We start from the raw sequence: 22,076 nt of genomic DNA on the forward strand, positions 1-22,076 counted from the left end.
ATGGACCACTGAGGTAAGCAGAAGATGATTTTGTAGAGAAAAAGAGGGGCGACTGCCTTGAGGATCTTGGTTGCTTCAGACCCAAATCCATCACTTCAAGGGTTGAAAGAATCAATATCTCAGTACACATAAATCAGTACACACTGGCTAAAAATTCTCTTATAAAAGATACATTTCAGGGTTAAAAAAACAAAACAAAACTGAATCCAGAGGAAAACTTGAGTTTTAAGGAGAAATGATGAACAACGACAAAAAAAGGTAAACACTGGTAAATGTAAATATTTATTGACTATATAAACCTATAACAACGGCTATATTACTACAACCATGAAGAGCAGGGAGGAGAAATTATCCATCTACAATAATGTCTAAATCAAAAAGGTATAAAAGAAATTAAAGCATGCCAAGATCCTTGTGTTGCTTAGGAAAATTAACATAAGGCTTTGTTAATTATACATGTTGAAATCTTAATGATAACCAGTAAGAGCATAGATATATAATGTACATGTCCCAAACCTGAAGAAATTAAAATGAAGAAAAATTGCTTAATCCAAAAGAAGCAATAAAGAAGAGAGGAAAAAGAAACAAAGGAAAAGCAGGGTAAATAGAAAGCATAAAATAAGTCCAAATATGCCCTTGATCATATATAATATAAATGGAATAAAGTGGCCAGTTAAAACTAAATATCAAAATAGACTTTAAGTTCCAAAGAGCCCACTCCTACACTTAGGAATCCCAAGTGATATGTATCTCCCTGGACAAACACACCACACCTCTCAAATTCCAACAGTCTTTCACTCTCTTATTTGTTCAAACTCTACCTCTAGGACTTTTGATCTTTTATTACTGACATTTTTTCCCAAGATGCACCTACTGTCCTCTCTCTCTGCCCCCTTCTCTCTCTCTCTCTCAATAGATCCTCATAGAGTACTTTGAGTTTACCAAGCAATATAAAAACATTTTTAACCACTGGAGATCCTCATAAAATGGTTGTAGAGGTCAGAGGGATTGGCTTGGTGGGGCAGAAGAAGCACTGGGAGATGAGAAGGTTTGGTAATCGTGGTGGTTTACATATATGTATATGCATGAAAAAATTCTACAAATTTTAATCTTAAGGCACATACACGCTATTGTATGTGTGTTATTCCTTAACAAAAAGGTTAAAAATACTTTTTAATTTGAAAAAAATCCCATGAGGTCATCAGGGAAGTATAAAATTTTCATTTTACAATGAAAGAAACAATTACTTTGTCCAAGGTCAGAAAACTACAAAGTGACTGAATCATAATTAGAAGCCCATTCTGAGCCCCTCTCTTCAAGTCCATTGATTCTCACCACCATCACTTCTACCCTGTCCTTTCACCAGGGGGGTGGGGGGGGCTGTTATGAGTTCTGTCCTCCAAAGTCACAGAAAATCCAATCTCTTTATCAAGACTCCTTAAAAAAATAAGTAGAACATAGCCAATCCCACTTTCCCCCAACTCTCCCCTCTCCTGTTATACACATCCTTGGTTCCCTCAGTGGTCCTCATATTTCATTGATTATCCCTTCAATACCCTGGCTTATATTCTCAGGAGTGAAAATATAGAATAGTGGCTCAGGCTCTGAAACCAAACCATCTGTGTTCAAATCCTGGCTCAGCCACTTACCAGCTGTGTGACCCTGGGCAAGTCACTCAACCTCTCAGCGCCTTCTCTTTGCTCCCTGGTGAGTGAGGACAATTGTAGAATCTACTTCATAGGATGGTTGTGAAAATTAAATTTGTTATGAATATAAAGTCCACAGAGTAGTGCCCAGCACTTCGTGACCACTACTGAGGGGCAGCTATTGTGGAATTACTCTAATTGTAATCATCACCACCTTGGAAGACAAAAGTAGAGTCTTTTTTATGTTATTCTATGTAAGTGCCTGGAGAGGTCAAGACCTACTCATCACAGACACAAGGGATACAATCAAACAGAAATTCATGAATCACTCTGGAGTCACCTGGAAACCAGAAATTAGCCTAAAGAATCTAGAAGCTGGCTCAGTTAGCATTTCGCCATCCAGCGACCAGGCCCCATGCGATTCCAGCATACCTCATCCACAGGGACGCTGCCTTCCTCAGCCACCATCTTCCTCAGGGCGGCCACTGTGCTGAGGATGGGCACAGCCAGGCCCACCCTCAGGAACCGCTGGCCCTTAGAGGGGAAGACCAAGGTGACGCTCAAGAATCTGAAAAACAGGAAAGAGTCCACATCCTTAAAGGACTACCATGAACTGTCACCAATACCTCTAACACTAGGTCAAGTTCAGCCCCTCGGCTCATCTCTGCTTCCAGGTCAGGTCACTGCATCTTGGGTACACTGTCACCAGGTGTCGCTGGAGAGCCAATTCTCTGAAAATATCAACGGAGTACTTTTCCAGCAAGTTAAAAATAAAAGATATTTGATTAATAATCATAATACAGATCTCTGTTCAAGGTTCTGTTTAAGTAGATCATCTTAACCAAAAACAAACTTTGAAGTGTTTTTTTCCATTGACTTTTTTTTAGAGAGAGTGGAAGGAAGGGAGGGAGAGAGAAACATCGATGTGAGAGAGACATGTAGATTGGTTGCCTCCAGCACATGCCTTGACCAGGGTTGGGGATGAACCTGCAACCCAGGTACATGCCCTTGACTGGGAATGGAACTTGCTACCCTTTGGTCTGTGGGACGATGCTCTAACCACTGAGCAATATCGCCAGGGCCAAACTTTGAGGTTTGAGAAGCAGTCAAGCAGTCAAGACTTTTCTTATTGAAAGTCTCCCTTGGTAATAAGACGGGGCCCTTCACTGATCCCACTTTCTACTGTCCCCACCAGCACACCAGGCCTCGCTCGCCCAGCCCCTACCTCTCCTGTTCTATACTGCAGTAATTACCCAATTCACACAGCTAATGAACAGAGCTGGATTTGAACCCAGGCAGTCTGGCCCCAGCATCAGTGGTCCTAACTGACGTGCTATGCTGTGTCAAGCCAGGAATCTTCACTCACATCCACCAGCAGACATCATCTGATGGTGTCACTGGTGACAGGACAAGCCCATGTTGTATTTGGGGCATAAACTATTGGCAGCCCAGGAATTCAGAGCAGAAAGGGGATTAAGATGCCGGGAAAGTCTTTCTGAGGCGCTCGTGCCTTCGGCTGCATCCTAGGATGGAGCGTCAACAGACAGAGGGCAAGAGAAACGGTCTCCACAGAGGTGGGGAACACAGGAAGAAATGTCCCCGCTGACCCCAGGAAGGCACCCCGCCCGGGAGCTCACTGAGCTTCCTCGACGCTGACGCTGGCCAGGCGCCTCCCGGTCACTGTGGAGACCTGGCTGCTGGGAAGCCTGCACTACATGCTTCTTACTTCTACACAGCTGGCCCACCACGGCTCTTGCCCAGTCCTAACTCTTCTTTTCTTTTTCTCATCTCCTCTAATTGCACTTTCCTTTACCTTTGCTCCTTAGATAAACCTCTTCCCACACCTTCCCAAAAAGGAGGAAGGTGGAAATACAGCATAGGAAAGCAGGCGATGACAGATTTTCTCTGGGCTGCCATCTGACCAAGTGGTACCCATGGCCCATGCCAGCTTCTGAATGGGCCAAACACATGAGCCTGGTGCTGATAAAAAAAAGCGCTGTTCATAATTCCTTCTTCAGCTAAAGAAGGGACATGGTAACCTTTCACTTTGTCACATTCCATAACTGAATGTCCCCCAGCTATAAAGCTGGTTTCTGGAGAAACACTGACTGAGAAGCAAGAGAGAGACAGCTGCAGATGGAAGGCCAGGAGGTTCCCAGCAGGAGAAAGGTCCAGTGCACTGGGCACGACGCTCACATACCTGGTCTGGCGCAAGGGGATGGGCAGTGACACACACAGGAAAGGATCGAAGGTGTTGCTCTGTTTCAGGCAGTGGGGACAAGTCAAGGAAGATCTGTGGGGGCAAAGAATAGAGATGACAGTTTAATCGCACTTAAACAGGTCGGTGGTTGCTCAAAAAGTTAAATACAGAATCACCATTGCAATTCCACTCCTCGGTAAATTCCCAAAAGAACTGAAAACAGGTATTCAGACCAATATTTGTACACAAATGCTCCGAGCAGCATCATTCACAACAGTCAAAGGGTGAGGCAGCCCAAACGGCCGCCAGCGGATGAGCGGGTAAGCAGAACGCGTGTCCACGCAGTGGACTGCCGTCCAGCCACGAGGTCCTGGCAATGCTACGCCGAGGCTGAAACGAGCGCATTACGCTAAGCGAGGGAAGTCAGAGGCAAAAGGCCACATGTTTTATGATTTCATTTATAGGAAACATCCAGCATGAGGGAAGCCAGAGACCAAAAGCCCATTGGTGGTTGCCAGGGGCTGGGAGGGTGGAGGATGGGAGTGACCCTGACTGGGTACCAGGTTTTCTTTGGAGGAATGAAAATGTTTAGGAGCTAGAAAGAGGTTGTGGCTGCACAACACTGTGAACGCAGCTGCATTAACTTTAAAATTATTGTACACTTTAAAATTATTACTTTTGTGTTATATGAGTTTCACCTCAATTTTTTTAAAGGAAAACAGTTTAATCACACTGTGTTAGTTCACTTGAGTGTGTCACTGCAATGAGTGTGTTAGTGTGCTGTGTATTAGTGTAGTGTCAGTGCAGAGAGTAACTAGGCTAAGTGTGTGTTAGTATGCTGAGTGTGTTAGTGTGCCGAGTGTGTGTTAGTGTGCTGAGTGTGTGTTAGTGTGCTGAGTATGGGAAGGAGTGAGATCCCTTCCAAACAGAAACCGAGTGTGCCAACTTTCAAGCTGAAGGTCTCGGGACCACCTACGCCCTTGGTTCTCAGTCTCCCTATGCCCCACAATCACACAGGGAGCGCTTATTTTCAAGTGCAGATGTCCAGGCCCTACTAGAGATGCTGCTGCGAAGAAAGCAGGGGAGGCACAAGCTTCAGAATGTTAAAGCCTCCCCAGGTGACGCTAGTGTTCAGCCGGGGGGGGGGGGGGGAGACACCACTGATGCAGTCCATCCCCCTCATTGCTCCGCTGAAGAAACAAAGTTCAGGAAATCGCAGCTAGTAGCAACAGCTAACAAGGCTACAGCATGTACTAAGACCGGGCATTGTTCTGAGCGCTGTGCATCTATTCACCCACATGCTACCCATAAAAACCAGGATTCTCCCCATTTTACAAAGGAGAAAACTGAAACACAGAGAGGTTAAGTAACTTGCCCAGGGACACACAGCTCTTAAGGGGTAGAGCTTGGCTCAGGGTCCAGAGTCCATGCTCATCATCACGCCTGCAGAGTCTTTAATATAAGTGAGTGAGGCATCCATTGTTTTAGAGTAGATACACAGTTTATTTATCTTCTTTAAACTCTTTTAAATTCACCATCCCTCACTTTAGTACCTTTAAACGAGAAGCGCACCTTTGATATTCCACAGGGGCGCTCCAATTAATTTCCTTAATCATGTAATGCACCATTTCCTCCAAGACATAAGGGGTTTCTGGATGCTGCAGACCTTATCCCAAAGCTGCACTGACTTCCCTGGGAACGCAGGACAGGAGCCTGCTGGCAGTCTGCTCCCTCCACTAGACAGCCTGGGGGGGAACTGCAGTTAGTATGGAAACCAGGGTGCCTGACTCTGTGGAAAGCACCAGTCCTGCTTGATGGGTTTTCCGTTGAGCAAACAAAATAGAAAAAAGCAGGGACAGGCAAGGAACCCTGAGGGTTTCCGGGTGCTGCCTGAGGCGACCCGAGTGACCTGTTCACAGCAGGTCACTCTCCTGGATACGAGCTACCAGATGCCAACCATAATTTTAGAAAACAGACCCAAGTATGTGATGTTCACTCACTCTCACTGTCTCAAGTAAATTGCCCCCCAGAAAGCCATGGAAATGGTTTGGCAAAAAGCGGTGTATCGGACTCAAGCTCCCGCCATCAGGGGACCTGGCATCGGGGGGTCTCCTCTGCCGCCCGTTTCTCTTCCAGCCCTTCGCCCACCGTCACCCATCACGTTCCTACATGTAACAGAGTCTGAAGAGTGCATTTTTGTTGTTGGAAATTTTCCAAATCTCTGTTTCACATTTAAGTGAACGAATAAAAAGGAATCTTTTTCTTTGCCTATTTTTTTTTTCACACCTACCAAAACTAGGCTAGGCTGCTTTTCCTTGCAGAGTCGCATCGTATTGACCTGGCTCAGGGACAGGCCTGTACATCGAGCCGCGAATCTCTGGCAGGAAGCAAGAGTTGTGCAGATTGGAAAAAACACACAAGGGTCTAATTTTATCTTTCAAGGATGAAGAATACACGCTGCTGGCACAATAAACTACAGAAAGGACGTGAAACACACCCGTTTCTCAAAGGATGGGCAGGAAGGACAGAGTGGCACCTACAGAGCAGGGAGAGGGCCAGGGTCACCTTTACAGAAAATCCAGAAGTGACCAGGCTCCAGCTACACCTCAGTCGGGTCCTTTCCCTTCAGAGCACCACAGCCCTGTCCTAATGTTCCCCCAGCCACCCACAGGGGAGAGGGGCAGAAGATCACCCCGCTGCCCGCAGTTTCACTCACCATCCCCCTAGCTGTCCGCTCTCCATCACACGGTTTCTGCTCTAAAGCCCAGCCGGCCAGCTGCCACCAACCTCAGCACTGCGCTGCTCCCCCAGTCACAGACGCCAGACATGAGCCCTGGGCCCTGACACCACCCAGTTCACCACTGACTCCTCGGCTGCCAAACGCACACTTCGCCTGCTTACCGGGCAGCGGAACTGATGTCTACGCCACCAACCGTAATTATGATGACATGTAAGCAAGGTGTCGCCTCTCCCAGATCTGTCCTGAGAGAGCCTTCTCAAGCATATTCTGCCTAAGCTATGAAGAGCAGGGGGCAATAAACACACACACACACACACACACACACACACACGCACACATTCCTTCCCCAGGCAAAACTCCAACAGAGCCACAAGTCCTTGGTTTTTAAACATGCAGACGTTTCAGGTTGTGGCCACCATCACATAGAATAGCTAATTATGTTTCCTCTAGTCCAAATCTCCAGCACCCTAATAGTATTCCTCCGGCCAAAGTCAAATACTCAGCCCCTAAAGGGGGGTGGGGGTGGAGGAGGGTAACCTCGGTGAGCAGGGCCTCTGTTAGCCTGTAGCACCTCTTCCAGCTTTCCACTTACAAAGAAGGACACCAGGGCGACTTTCCGTCCCAGGCAAGCCCTCCCAAGTGGAGAGGAAGGCTGAGCCAGGTCGCCAGGCACCTCTGCTCAGGCGCCACCAGTGATCCAGGGGGGGCACCCGTGTGGAGTGGGCCCCCACTGACACGCTGCAGAAATCAGCCCTCAGACCTGAAAAGCCCAGCTGCTGGGCATCCCTAACCATTACTTTTCTTGACTGTAGATTATCAGGCACAGAGCAGGCGGTTTTAGCTGCCATCAATACATTTTTGGCACGAACACCTCACTTTTGCCTGCTCATCCTACAGTATCTCCCCAAAGGGCACAGCAGTCCTCAGTATCTGATCGGCTCAAATGTCAAGTCCTCAGGAATGCTCTCCTGACACCCTGTGCCAGCAGGGCACTTTGCCATACTGTGACTTTAATAAGATATATACGTTTGGTCTCCACGCCTGCTCCTGGCACAGAGCTCCTAAAACCCTTGACATTTCCTGATAAGAGCAAGAATAGAGGTGAGAAAGCACATCTTTCGTTATTCATAACAGAACTCCTTACAACCACACCTGAGTTATACTACTGAGGTAACTTTTGGAAAGCCCCTAGATAACCACAGGATGGGGCTGGTTGCCAGGGGCACCAACCATGTGATTAGATGGTTGGAACTCTCAGCCCCCCACCTCCTGGGGAAGGGAAGGGAGACAGATGTTGAGCTCATGACTAATGGCCAATAATTTAATCAATCACTCCTATATAATGATGCCTCCATAAAAACCCTAGCAGAAGGGGTTTGGAGACCTTCCAGGTAGGTGGACATCTGGAGGTGCTGGGAGGGGAGGGTGCCTCAAGTGGGCATGGAAACCCTGCACCCCTTCCGCACACCTTGCCCTGTGCAGTTCTGCCATCTGGTTGTTCCTGAGTTGTACCCTCTTATAATAAACTGGTTATCTAGTAAGTAAACTGCTTTTCTGAGTTCTGAGTGTTGCTCTAGCAAACCCTCGGCTCTGAGGAGCGGTCATGGGAACCTCTGATTTATAGCCAGCCGGCCAGAAGCACAGGTGACAACCCGGAGCTTGTAATTAGTGTCGGGAGGGGGCAGTCTTGTGGGACTGATGCTATCTCCAGGTAGATAGTGTCGGAATTGAGTTAAATTGTAGGACACTGGTTGGTGGCCACAGAGAACTGCAGAATTGCTTGTGTGGGAAACACACCCACACATCTGGCTTCAGAAGTAAGTGTGGCAGAAGGGAAGAGCAGTGCAAGAAAACAGGCCCCTTCCTCTTTCACACCCGTGACTACTTCAAAGCACTCACCAGACGTGACAATATAAACACCTGGAGCCACCGAGGTTCTCATCTTTCCCTCAGTCCCTCCACCCACACCCTTAAACCCATTAGCAAGTCCTGTGGACTCTCCACCCAACACATGTCCCCTCCCAACCCTCACCCACTTCTCTTCATTTCCACCACCACCTCCGGGGTCCCAGCCACCATCATTCAGCCACTGGGACGACTGATGCCATCAGCCGCTGCTCCAGCTCCCAGTCTTGCCTCCCTTCATTGCCCGTAACAACCAGCGTCAACTCTTAAATTGTTATCTAGACCACACCCTGCTTTAAATTTTGCAGTGGCTTCCTGTGCCCTTTAGACCAAACCCCGCACTTGGACCGGACACCTGCATTACCAGGCCCCATCCACCTGTCCAGCCTCAACTCCCAGCCCTCACTACTTGGCAGCTCCTGTCTCTGGAACTTGGCAAGATCATTCCCACCCAGGACCTTTGTCCTTGCTATTTCCTCTGCCCGGAATACCCTGTCCCCAAGTATGTGAATGGCCGACTCCCTGTCCCTCAGTTCTCAGCTCAGATGTCCCCTCTGAAAAGAAGTCTCCCCTGACCACCTTATCTGAGCCCGGCTGCTCCCCACCTCCCAAGTTCCTTATCATTTCAGTTCTCACTGTGCAGGCTATTTGTTGGGCTGTGTATCATCTAACCCTCCCCAGCAGAATGTGAGCTCCATGAGAACAGGCGCTGGGTCTTGTTCACAGCTCAAGTCCCAGCACCTAGGAGAGAACCTGGCACATAGTAGGCACGAAAGAACTATCTAGAGAATAAATGGGTATATTTAATTAGTACTTGTCTCTCTTATGGGCAAGAAATTATCACGTTCCTCATTGTAACTGCTGGGCCCAGTGCAATATCGGACGCTCAGATATTTGAAAGAAGAACACAGAGAGTGTGTGTAGACGAGGGGGGAAGAGGGCAGAGAGAACGGTCAGTAGTGTGAAATCTAGGTGATCAGAGAAAGGAGTGAATTTTATTGTGCAAGAACACCAATGAGCGGTGCCTGGTGGCAAAGACTGGTGACCCTTCCCTGCTCCCTAACACGTCCACGCCTCATTCTCCCTTTCTCTTCCTCTGTGTGTTCTTCTCTCTCCATCTCTAGTCTTCTTTTCCTTTCCTCTGTCTCATTTTTGTTTCCAGCAGCCTGTGCTTTGGGCATCTGAAGGTGAAACAGATGCTCTACAAGTAGCTTTTGGGCCAGAAAGGTCAGTAGTGTGAAATCTAGGTTTCCTCTCTGCACCCTGCCGCGCATCACCACGCCTCTCGGGAAATAAGTGGCCCATTCGTCCCGTACAACAATGAGATCCGGGCTCATTCAGAAGAGACTTTAATTACCCAGCATGCTGAGCAACCGAGGGCAGGAGTGTGTGCCCCGTGGTTGCCCCCTCCCTGGTGGCGCAGGGACAGGGAGAATTTCTCCAGGGCTGTGGGTTTTCCATTCCAGTGAAAAGCCACCCTGGCATCTTTCCAAAGCGTTTCAGAGACTGTTTGGTCTTCCTAAATCAACAACCACCTCAAAGGCAGTGATCATGTCCAGTTCACTCGATTGGCAATTACTGAACATAAATCCCAAATCGAGGGAGTTTCTGGGCAATTTTAAGTGACCTCCTCCTTCCCAAACACAAAGAATGCAAGTGCCCCAAGAGTGCGGAATTGAATGGCTATATATAAGTGAACTCTGGAAGGCTGAATAATTGTCCATTGGTTTAAAGTAAATAAGAGGAAAGCCAAGGGGAGGCCTAGGAAAAGCACAGCAGAGTAAAGGAAAGAGAAGACTGTCCAGAAGCTCAGAGAAAAGCACACCTTTGAAAAAGACTTACTGCAGCACCCAGAAGAAAAGGATTTTAAAACCAGTTCAGTATCCGTAACAGAGAACAGGAGGCAGAGCTTCCGTGCCACTGAAGCAGCAGCGGCACATCCCCTACGACAAGGGGAGATGGAAAAGCAGCCGAAGAGGAAGACTTACGAAGGAAGCAAAAGCAGAACTTGGCTTCAGAGATCTACCAGAAGTCAAACCCTGGTTCTTTCACTTACTGCGTGCGAGCTCCCAAAAAGCCCAACCTCCTAGGCCATAACTCATCTCCTGAGGCCCCTATAAGGAATACATTTAAAAACATATGGGCGGGCATGTCACTCAGAGGAGGCTCTCTGTAACAATGGGTTCCCCTGGATCCTGATCATTATGTTCATTTCCATCTCTAAACATGTTTCATTCTTGTTGAATATGTTCCCACCCATTCAATCCTAGTCATCCTTCAGAGCCATCAAAAGGCATACCCCCTCTGAGAAGCCCAGGGGGGTTTCTCTCCTTTCTGACCTCTCACTGCAATTAGTGCTTTCATTAAAAAACTGTAATACCTTATACTAAGTAAAATAAGTCAATCAGAGAAAGACAAATACCATATGATTTCACTTATATGTGGAATCTAAAGAACATAATATATGGACAAACAAAACAGAAACAGACTCATAGATACAGAGAACAAACTGATGGTTGCCAGATGGGAGGGGGGTTTGGGGAGGGGGCTGGGTGAAAAAAGTGAAGGGATTAAGATGTACTGATTGGTAGTCACAAAACAGTCATGGAGATGTAAGGTACAACATAGGGAGCATAGTCCATAATGTTGTAATTACCATGTATGGTGCCAGGTGGGTACTAGAAATATTGGGGGGGTCACTTTGTAAATTCTATAAATGTACACCTGAAACTATTATAAAAATATTAAATGTCAACTGTAATTGAAATATAAAAAAATTAGTAAATTGCTTCTAAAAGCCTAATATGGAATAAAATATGGCTTCATATTTATATGAAAAAAACTTTGCAATATTTGAAAGGACAACTTCTCTGAAGTCGGATATCCTCTAGAATGCTGGGAAGTCTTGAACTCATAACACCTTGTTAAGCTGGGCTCTCTGGCTACAAAGAACAAAGAGGAAGGGTCTCCCCCAATGACTGCCTCCTGGGGTGGTCCTGGTCCCCACAGGCACAGTCTGTAGAACCACCCTCCAATCACCCCTCCTTCAGGGGAGGTGGGAGCCTCAGAGGCCAGCAAGGAGGAAAAGAGGAAATACTAAAGATCAGAAGCCTAGGAGTGAGTGGTTAACTCGGATTTATAATGCGGGAGAGAAGGGTGTTTGTGGCTTTTGTTGCTTTGCAATCTCAGGGTAAACCAGGCCATGGGAGACTGGCGTCCAGCATATAAGTTTGCTGAACTCTTGGGTGACTCTAAGCACATCCCATTCTTACCTATATTGTGCTTGAAAGTGGCTTTGCACAAAGCTTTGACCTAGAGAAAGCGGAGCCGATGGCGACAGGTGGTTCTCAGGGGTTTTACTGGCTTCGGGCTGAAGCTGCAAAGAAATGAGGAAAGGAAATTAATACACCTCCCATCACTCCACAGCTTCTAGACGGCGGCGGCTGGGCCTCCTCCTGGCCACGCCACCCCTTCGGGGCCTGGACCCTGCAGAACCTCAGTGTTGCCTTTGCCGTAATTCCTTGCTCCTTCCATCTCTTGACCTCCCAAGTTCCCTGAGAGGATGAGCTCAAAGAGCAGAACTGAAGCACGAAAACCTCGGTGAACACTCGCATACTCCCCAGCCTTGACTCCTACCCCTGAATTTACTACCCTGTTCTTTTTTGTTGTTGTTGTTAATCCTTGCCTGAGGGTATTTGTTTTCTATTGATTTTTAGAGAGAATGGAAGGGAGAGTGGGGGTGAGGGAGAGAGAAAGAAAGAAACATCGATGTGAGAGAGACATCGATTGGTTGCCTCCTTCCCATGGGATCAACCTGCAACCCACGCACAACCCCCTGATGGAGAATCGAACCCATGACACTTCGGTGCTCCGGCCAACACTCTAACCACTGAGCCACACCGGCCGGGGCAACTACCCTGTTCTTTCTCTCCATCAGGCTGGGCCTCGTGTGTCTAGATGCCTCTAGTACTTTTCACCGGGACGCGCGGCCATGACTTCAAACACATCCCCACCAAAGTTTCCACCTTTTAAACCTTTCTGTCCACACTTTCCAGTGAGCCAGGCTTCATGTGACCACCACCCTCTCAGACAAGCCACCCTGCACCGCAGGCTAATGCATACGCCTCGTTCGCTCACAGATGCGCTCTGTTGAATCTTTCCTCGCATCCCCTTATGTTTACATTTCCTGTTGTTGCTGTAGCAAGTTACCACACACTGGTGGCTTAAAACAACAGAAACGGATTCTCTCACAGTTCTCCAGGCCAGGCAACCAAAATCAGAATGACTAGCCCCAAACCGAGGCCTTGGCAAGGCCGCACTTCCTCCGGACATTCCTTGCCTCTCCCAACTCCTGGTGGCTACAGGAATTCAGTGGCTCGCGGCCACTTCACTGCAGGCTCCAGGCCAGCATCTTCAAAGAGCCAGGGAAATGGAGCATGTGAAGGGTCTGGGGTGAAGTATACCAATGTCTGAAATTTAACTTAAAATGCATCAAAACTATAAGATGAGGAAAACAGGGAGGAGATGGTGAGTAGATAGAAGGATGAACAGATGGGTACATACGTGATAAAGCGATTTTAATAAAATACAATTAGAGAGTCTAGGTGGTAGGTACGAGGTGTTCACTTCATAATTAATTCAACTTTGGAAATTTCCCAAAATAAAACAGTGGGGCAAATTAAGGTGACAAATACTCAGAATGTGCCACTATTTTTATTAAACCCAATATGACCAGAATACAGGATGTGCAAAGGGAAGCAGAAAGCAGGGCTGGAGAGGGAGTCTGGAGCTACACTGGGTGGGGCCTTCGATGTCCGAAAGAAGACTGCCTGGTTCAGTAACCGGCATAGTACCAGAGTTAAAAATTAACCTCTAGAGTCGGAATGTCTGGGTTCCAATGTCTGCACTGGAATTTAGCTGGCCGGTAGGTAGGGTTACTTACCCTCTCAGTAAGCCAGCTCCATAACTTACCTAATCTCTTTACTCCAAGGTTTTTCAACTGTAATAAAAGGATAATGAATGATAATGCCTACCTGATAGAAAAATCTTCAGATTAAGAGAGTTAATATATAGAAAACACTGAAAGCAGTGGCTGGCACAGTGAGCACTGGTACTGTTACACATCAGGGAGTATCTGAATGGTTTGAACCTCCTGGTGGCAACATGCATGGAGAGATGCTTTACCTGGACAGACGTGCACAGGAGGCAGGGGGTGAGTCTGGGGTTAAGACACAGACTGGGAGGCTCAGGGTCCAGGTCACAATGGGGTGAACTAGAGTAGGAGCCGTAAAAAGGATGAGGGATGGACTCAGACACCCGTGTGCGCAGCTCATCGCTGAGTACCTGATGGGGGAGCAGAGGGAGAGAAGGGGACAGATACACAGGACCAGCTCCAAGCTTCCAACCTGGTACCTGGAGAATGCCTGGTCCATTCCCAGAGTCAAAAGAAGTGGGTCAGGGAAGGGTATGCGCGTCTGAGGGGCATCCACATCCAGCAGGGACAGCTCACAGCAAATACACGAAGGGCTCAGAGGCGAGAACTCAGATGTAGAGCGGACATGGTGTTTGTGGCTGCCCAGGATTCACTCCTCTTCTTGGTAGAAGCCCCCCTTTAGAACATTGAATCCAGGGGGAGGTGGGAAGGCTCTTTAACCAGGGGCCTGCTCTTCCTTACCGAAGCACAGGCACCTGACCCCAGCTAGACTCTGCGATGAGCTGGCCTTGCACGGGGATCACAAGCACAGTGATCAAAAGGCTGAAAGCAGTGATCCTGGCAGAATCCAGGCCAGAGTAGTCCTGCCACAGACACAGCCCCGCCCCAGAGCTGTCTGGTTCTTGAAGGTTCCAAGCCTGGTTCTTCAGCCTTCCCTTTGGTCCTGTGTGCCACCCTTCTGCCTTCTCATGCATTCCCTTCTATTTGAGACAGCCGAACACCTCACAGTGACACGGACGCTTCTGCATCAAGGTCATAAAGCAGCTCATCGGGAGCGGCAGTGGACGGGATCACCCAGGGCTGGGGTGTGGAAAGAGGAAATCCTGAAAGAGGCTGGGGCGAGGGGCGGCAGAGGAGCACTCACAAAGCATGGGCCATGGGGTCAGGCCAGGCTGGCTCACCTCTGCTGGCCAAGGAGCCTCACTCCACATCTGAAAGGAACAGGAGTATCCCACACCCCTCACAGGGCCACCATTAAAATCAGAAAAGATGACATGAGAATCCTGCCCGGCACACAGTGGGTGTTTAATAAATGTTAGCTTCCTGGTCCTCCCCCCAGTCTCATCCTTTCCTTAACTCTGAAAGATGGTGCTTTCTCTAAGATAAACTGCCAAAAGGACTGCTCATGTGAGAGTGTCCATAAGAGAGTAAAAATAGGCCCTTTCATGAAAACATTTGAGAATCATTACAGTTACAGAGAAGAAAGTAGTCCTTACAGTTTCTATCCGTTTCAATAAATCTATCTATCTGGCTTTTATATGTTTTGAAACAGAAATAACCTCAAAAAGAAAAAGTGTTCAGAGTTACGCAGAGGACAGGCCCCTTCCGCCCTGGGAAGGGACAACGAAGCTTCGTGCAGAATCAACCCACCAGCTCTGCTCCTTCCCTTCCAGCTCCGGCAGTGAGATCTCTGCAGGGGGCCCAATTTTATGACCGAAGATTTCAGTGGCGGCTTCAACCCCAGACAGAGAAAAAGAGCTTTTCTGGCTTCAATCAGGTTAAATGAAGAGCTGGGCAGCTCCTCTCTCTGGCTGTCCTTGCCCAGTCATGGTGTACTCCTAACACTCCTGCCCCTTAAAGGATCAGGGAGCAGCCAGGGCGGCCAGAGCAATGAGCGAGGGGCAGAGGGGCCTCGAATCAGGCTGAGTGCTTGGCAGGCCCAGGCAGGGCAGGCCCTGTCGGCCACTTAGGAGTCCAGATTTTGTTCTAAGCACCATAGGAAGCCACCTGAGGAATTTAAGCAGGGTGACACGATCTTGTTTCCTTTCTGAAAAGATCACTCTGGCTATAGTGTGGAAAACATATAATAGTGCAGCATATTGGAAATTGGAATTATGGCTGCTTTACATGGGTGTTGAAGTTGTTAAAAAGAATTATTTGCAGGTCCTCTTGGCTTAAATAAATTCAGTGCTGTCTTAAAGAAAGGTTTGGTTGAAAGCAAAGGCTCTCACCAGTGGAAGGAGGGGTGCTTTTGCCCCCCAGGGACATTTGGCAATGCCTGGAGACATTTTTGGTCATCGATCACAATTGGGGATGCGGTTGACATCTACTGGATAGAGGGATGCTACAAATACTACAATGCACGGGGTAGCCTTCACAACAAAGAACTGCCTGGCCCCAAACATCAAAAGTACTAAGGTTAAGAAACTCTGTTTTAGATTTTTATTTCCTAGATCGGATCCTGGCTCTCCCACTTGCTTGCTGTGTGACTTGAGGCAAGTTACTTAACATCTCTGTTCTCCTGCCTTTATCTGCCACCAAGAGACAAAGAGGAAGATTGAAAGTCAATTCAGAAGGCTGTTGATCCCTCCTATCTTCCAGGTAGGAAGAGCTGCCTGGCATAGCCAGGGAGCAGGAGAAGGGGGGAACAAGACGAGAGGCCTTTCCTACCCAGCCAGCAGAAAGAGACACAGCAGGCTTCTTCCACCCCCTGGTGGGGATGAAGAGGCACAAGACTCATAAGTAAAGGGCTTTGAAATATGCTCAGGTTCAATTCTATTTCTCCCAAGTAGAAGTAGAGTGACTTTGGGCAACTTAACCTAAATTCCTATTAAATAAAATATGAGCTATCCTTTCAAACATTAAAGCATGATAACTACTCACTTTATTCAACCGTTCAAGAGCTTATTGAGTGTCTCCTATTTGTTGATAGTAAAATAAATCATCAAAAGCATCAAATTAGATGCATGGCATATAACAGATATTCAAGAAGCAGTATCTTTCTTTAAAAAAATACATCATTCTGATTTCAAAATGTGTTCACTCTAAGACTATGGAATACACAGTATAGTGGACATGTTTATTTGCTCAGCATTCCTTCCTTTGGGGAAGTAACCCAACCAGAACCTAAAAAAAGTTCTCCTGGGCCATTGATGTGGGTGGAGTTTACGCCCTGGCCCCAACACACACACAGGCATGTGAGTCAGGTGAGCCTAATCAGAATATTTCATTCTGCAGACCACCTGCCCAGCAATGAACACACGAACCATTCTGGGACAATCACATTGTCCCCGGGTTTTTTCTGGAATCCCAAACTCGTAAGAACATTTGAGCATTCCAGGGTCACCTCTTGTCACCATGTGGGCAGAGCCGGTCTGAAAATGCAACCAGAGAAAAGACATGGAAAGCCAAAGACCTGGTCATATCATCTGAGTACTTGGATCCAGCCTTATCTGAAGCTGGTTCAACCTTTTGCCTTACAAGTTATAAAAGCCAATAAATGTCCTTTCCTTAAGTTGAATCAGGTTAAATTTCTGTCACTTGTAACTAAAAGGATTTAAATAAGATAAATAGAAAATCACTGTACATAAAAGTAAAATCACCCATAATCCTACAACCCACAGAAACTACTCTAACCTTGGAGTATGTGTTCCTCCCAGGTTCTGTTGTGCTGATGTTTTTGCTTTGTTTCATTTGTGTGTTTTGCAGGTGACTGGCGTGGTTCTTTTTAAAATAAGAAAACAGGTTTTTAAGCTAGACTCCCCCTCCCCCTTCTTGGACTTGAATCCTGATTCTGTCCCTTCTTTAGCTGTGTTGCTTTGGGAAAGTTACCCAACCTCTCTGATGTTACCCATATATAAAATGAGGATAATAACCCTAGCACCTCTCCATACATGACAACAGTTACTCATATTGTATATAACACTCCAAGATGTGATCTGAGGAATACCGAGCACTGTCCAACCATTACTTCCCTTGTTCCATACGTCTGACAACCTGCTGTCTCGGGCATGAGGGCTGTTTTTGCAGCTCTAACTCTTACCTCATAATTACATTATGTTAATTGTTTAAAATGAATCTTTTCTTACCCTGGCGAGTGTGGCTCAGTTGGTTGAGCATCGCCCCATGCACCAAGAGGTTGCAGGTTCAATTCTCAGTCAGAGCACATGCCCGGATTGCCAGCTCAGTCCCCAGTAGGAGGCATGCAGGAGGCAGCCAACTGATGTTTCTCTCTCTCATCAGTGTTTCTCTCTCCCTCTCTCTTCCTCTCTCCCTAAAATCAATTTTAAAAAAATATTAAAATGAATCTCTTCTTATTTGAGACATATACAATTCTGTTCTCTTTTTTTTAAAGCTGCAACTTGCCATTTTAAAAGAGAAAGAAACAGAGATAATAACTGGCTATGGGGAAAAGTTAAAAATAATGACTCCGCTTCCTGAGCCATTCATTATTTTTCTTTCTAAATAAAAACTGTATATCTTTAAGGTGTACAACATGCAGACCTGACATACGTACCCATAGAGAAATGATTGCAACCATCAAAGTAATAAGCCATCTCCTCACAGTTACCAATTTTGCGTGTGGCAAGAGCACCCGAAATCTACTGTCCCAGCAGCTTCCCAGCATTAGCTGCAGTCACCCTGTTGCACGTGCCTTGGGGCTCTGGCTGACTCATCCTACACGACTGCAACCGCCCCTCATTCTTCACGACTCGTGAACAATGGGCTCCAGGCCAATGAAACGACGGGCAGGTGACGGCTGAAAGGCTTAAAGACTCCCAGGGGCTGTTTTAATTGATTCACAAGCGGGATGGGAACACAGTGTCCAGATTTAAAACAAAAAACAGGTAAAGCAGTTCTCGTAGCTGCCTCTGGGTCAGCTTTGAGACCATCGAAATAACATGTAACTGATTAATTACCATAGCGTGTGGGCCATGCTTTACATTACAGCGGCTTATTCAGGGATATTTTATAACTCGGCTCACTCACGGTTTAATAACTTGGCTCACTTTCACTTTCTCAAGTGAGAGGTAAAAGGAGATCAGCAGAGCGGTGCCCATCGTGGGTCTTTACTAGCAAACCACAGGGAGCGCCGCTGATGTGTCAACAAACCGTGGCTGTTACACGAGTGTGGTGCTTTCTTACCCCCAAAGGTTTGGGGTTTCGCCCCCACCTGGGAATGCTAAGCGCACACATGTAAAGATCGTCCATCCTGTGTCTTGAGACAAAAACCCTGGGAATCACTGCTCTGTAGGATGCGTAACTGAGAAAGCAACGGGCGAGTTCAAATGAAACCATCTGAAAATAAGCGCTGATACGCGTGGCTTCAGATGACCACTGATGCACAGAATACTGACAGAAAGGAGATTTTTCGGACTTTAAGCCAAAAGGAAGCCCTCTTCACGGTATCACTGGGATTAGAGAGGATGGAAACACTGCGGTAGGGGAAACGCACCGTCCACAACAGAGCTAAGAGGCAGGAGCAGGGGCGGCACCGTGCGTGCGGGAACCAGAACACGGGAACAGGAGGCTCTCAAGTTCAAGATTCGGCCTTGAGGAGCTGAGTAAATATTCGAGTGAAGAAAAGAAAATCAGATATGATGTGTTGTTTTGAGAGAGACTGACCTTCTCGGACCCTGGCTCTCGGGACGAGCCCTCCGAGTCCTCGTGCACTCGATCCAGCAGCCAGAGCAGGAACTCCAGGGCGTCGTGCTGGGAGTTGCCTTGGAACTGAGAGCCGTGCTTGGAAACGGCGTTCTGGAAGGACGAAAGAAAGCCGAGGGTCATCCTGGCCCTTCCGACAACCAAATGAGGGCCTACCTGCAGTCACCCTCCAGCCCGCACCCGGGGCGACCTCATGGAAACAGTCCGGGGCAGGCTCCCAGATGCTGTAAGGGTTTTCTGGACAGAGGGCACCTTTTGTTCCAGGAAGACTGCTAATGTTGGCCTGCCCTTTGAAAACCACAGGGTGGTCCCTGTTGAATACTTTGATTCTGTTGACCACGTGCTCCCCCTTGATCGCTGGGAGCAGGCTCCCTGGTCCCCGTCCGTCAGTCTACTCCATGCTGTCTGCCTCTGTCCGCCTTGCCTCCCCCTCCCCCAGGGGGCTCAGTCGCTCCCACAGCTTCAGCGCCCCTTGCGAAGGACCGCCTGGCGCAGTGCGCTTCCTTAAATACCGTGCACGAAGCTCCTGCACTGCCTCCTCTAATAGGTGTGAGATCTAAGAGCAACTTCTCTTTCTGTGGTTCGTTAGATCACAAAATGGTTCATCATCTTCAGCCTTCATTCCTCTAATAAATATCCGCTGGGTGCCCACCATGTGCACTGGGAACACAACCATGAACATGGCAGAACCTGCCTCCAGGACACTCGTATTCCCCGCACCCTTTGGGCTATCCCGTTAAATTGTGTAACAACTTTGTCATTTTCTGTGTAAATGCATAGTCTAGCTTTTTAAAACTTTATTTCAAAGGGTAGTACACACACATACTTTAAGAAAAAGAATTCAAAATATTTTTTTTAAAAAAGGACAGTAATGAAAATCTTTCTTCTACTGGTCCCCAATCCCTGCACACCCCACCCCAGAGGGAGGCTGCTCTGAGCAGTATCTTAAGCACATTTCCAGGGCTTTTTTTTTTTTTTTATAGTCTATGAGGTTTGTGTCCACCTCATAGACCATCAACTCTTTATTTATTTATTTATTTATTTATTTATTTATTTATTTATTTATTTAAAATATATCTTTATTGATTTCAGAGAGAGGAAGAGAGAGGGAGAGAGAAACATCAATGATGAGAGAGTCATTGATCAGCTGCCTCCTGCATGCTCCCGACTGGGGATCGAGCCCGCAACCCCGGGCATGTGCCCTGATCAGGAATCGAACAGCGATCTCCTGCATCCTAGACCGATGCTCAACCACTGAGCCACGCGCAGCCGGGCTTTCTGGGGATTTTTTTAATGCATGTGCAAGCACAAGCATGAGTGTAAGCGAATCCTCTCGCCTGTGTGTGTGCACACATACATATGGTTGCTTGTTCCCCCTGCCCCCCGAGACTGTAGAGGCAGGCTTCAGGCCTCATCGCACCCAGGTCTGTGCTCCGCTCACACCCGCTAAAGGGAGCAGTCCCAGCAGGGCTGTGCCCCCAGGCAAGCCTCGCCACCACCAACCAGAGCCAAGGGCCTGGGCTTGATTCCTTCTCTTTTAATGTTTCCTTGGGATTTAGAGAAAACTTCAGGACGAGATGAAGCAAAATTCAAGATTTAATTAACTGAAATGCTGGAGCTGAGTCTATATTCCAGTCAAACTGGTCTGGTTCACTGGATGGTCTCGTTTGGATCCTTCCCTCCAGTTTCTGTGCACTTTGTAGGGCTGCCAGACTTAGCAGATAAAGTGAATAATAAATAAGCAGTAAACAATAAGTAATGTTTGTAGCATAAATACATCCCGTTAAACATTGGGGATATAGTTATACTAAAAAGTTATTTTTATCTGAAGTTCAAATTTAACTGGGCATCATGGATTTTACCTGGCCACCCCACCCCCAGCCACCCTCAAGCCTACACCCTTAGTACCAACATTCTCTCCTGGGGGAGCAGCCAGGCCCCTCCAACTGGAAATCTCTAAAATCAGCTCTTCCCCTTAATGTCCGTGTCCCCTTTCAGATTCTCTCTCACACCCACCTCAGTCAGTTGTCAAGCAGTCTGAATTCGGGGTCCCAAATTGTTTCTGCCCATTCCCATTCCCATTCCCATTCCCATTCCCACTCCCACTCCCACTGCTGAGTCCTAACTACTGCTACCCAGATGACAATACCTACCTACAGAGGAGCCCAGCCCCAGCACCATGCCCCTGCCCACCCACTGCCCGCAGGACAGAACACACCCACCTTCCCACAGCGGGCTAACGCCGTGCCCCACTCCACACCTTCCTGATTCTCACTTGCCGCCTGGTCTGGCCACATCCCTGTGTCTCACAGCTCTCTCCTGTAGGGAAATGAGCCACTTGGGTGCCCCAAACGTACTTTCCCACTTCAAAAGTCTGCACCTTTCCTCCTCCCTCCTCCCATGTGGAATCTATTCCCCTCCTGCTAATCATGCTAACCCTCTAAGACTGAGACTCTCCTCATGTTAGCCCGGCTATCAAGCCACACACCCTTTCCAGAAAGAGTTTGACAACTTCAAGAACACAGACAAGCTAGGGCCTTAAAAATGCTCCTTCAGTACAGTGGACCCTTGGACAGCACAGATTTGAACTGCACAGGTCCACTTTTATGCAATTTTTTTTCAGTAAGTACTGTAAATGTATTTTCTCTTCCTTACGATTTTCTTAAGATTTTCTTCTCTCTAGCTTACTTTATTGTGAGAATACAGCACATAATTTATATGACGTACATGGTATGTGTTAATCGGCTGTTTATGTTATTGGTAAGGCTCTGGTCAATAGTAGGCTACTAGTAGTTAAGTTTGGGGGGAGCCAAAAAGTTATACGCAGATTTTTGACTGAAGGGGGGACAGAGGAGGTCAATGCCCCAACCCCAGAGTTGTTCACAGGTCAACTGTAATTCTACTTTGGGGGATTTAGACTAAGAAATGAGAGATACAAAGATATCCCTAAGTATCAAAGTTACTGGGGAAAACCTATGGCACACTCAT

General features: G+C 47.4%; 1 protein-coding gene across 3 annotated transcripts in view; it reads right to left on the reverse strand.

Moving 5' to 3' along the window:
• USP43 (ubiquitin specific peptidase 43) overlaps positions 1–22,076 on the reverse strand; it is a 56,259-nt gene that overhangs the window by 27,884 nt on the left and 6,299 nt on the right. For all 3 annotated transcript variants that reach the window (XM_087826513.1, XM_087826514.1, XM_087826512.1), the window contains exons 2-5: positions 19,050–19,181; positions 11,764–11,867; positions 3,847–3,939; positions 2,079–2,214 (exon numbers count right to left, since the gene is read on the reverse strand). In XM_087826513.1, the coding sequence (XP_087682639.1) occupies positions 2,079–2,214; positions 3,847–3,939; positions 11,764–11,867; positions 19,050–19,181 (465 nt within the window). The remainder of the gene's footprint in view (positions 1–2,078; positions 2,215–3,846; positions 3,940–11,763; positions 11,868–19,049; positions 19,182–22,076) is intronic.

Source organism: Miniopterus natalensis, chromosome 17, assembly GCF_054644295.1.
Source record: "Miniopterus natalensis isolate mMinNat1 chromosome 17, mMinNat1.hap1, whole genome shotgun sequence".
Taxonomy (NCBI): domain Eukaryota; kingdom Metazoa; phylum Chordata; class Mammalia; order Chiroptera; family Miniopteridae; genus Miniopterus; species Miniopterus natalensis.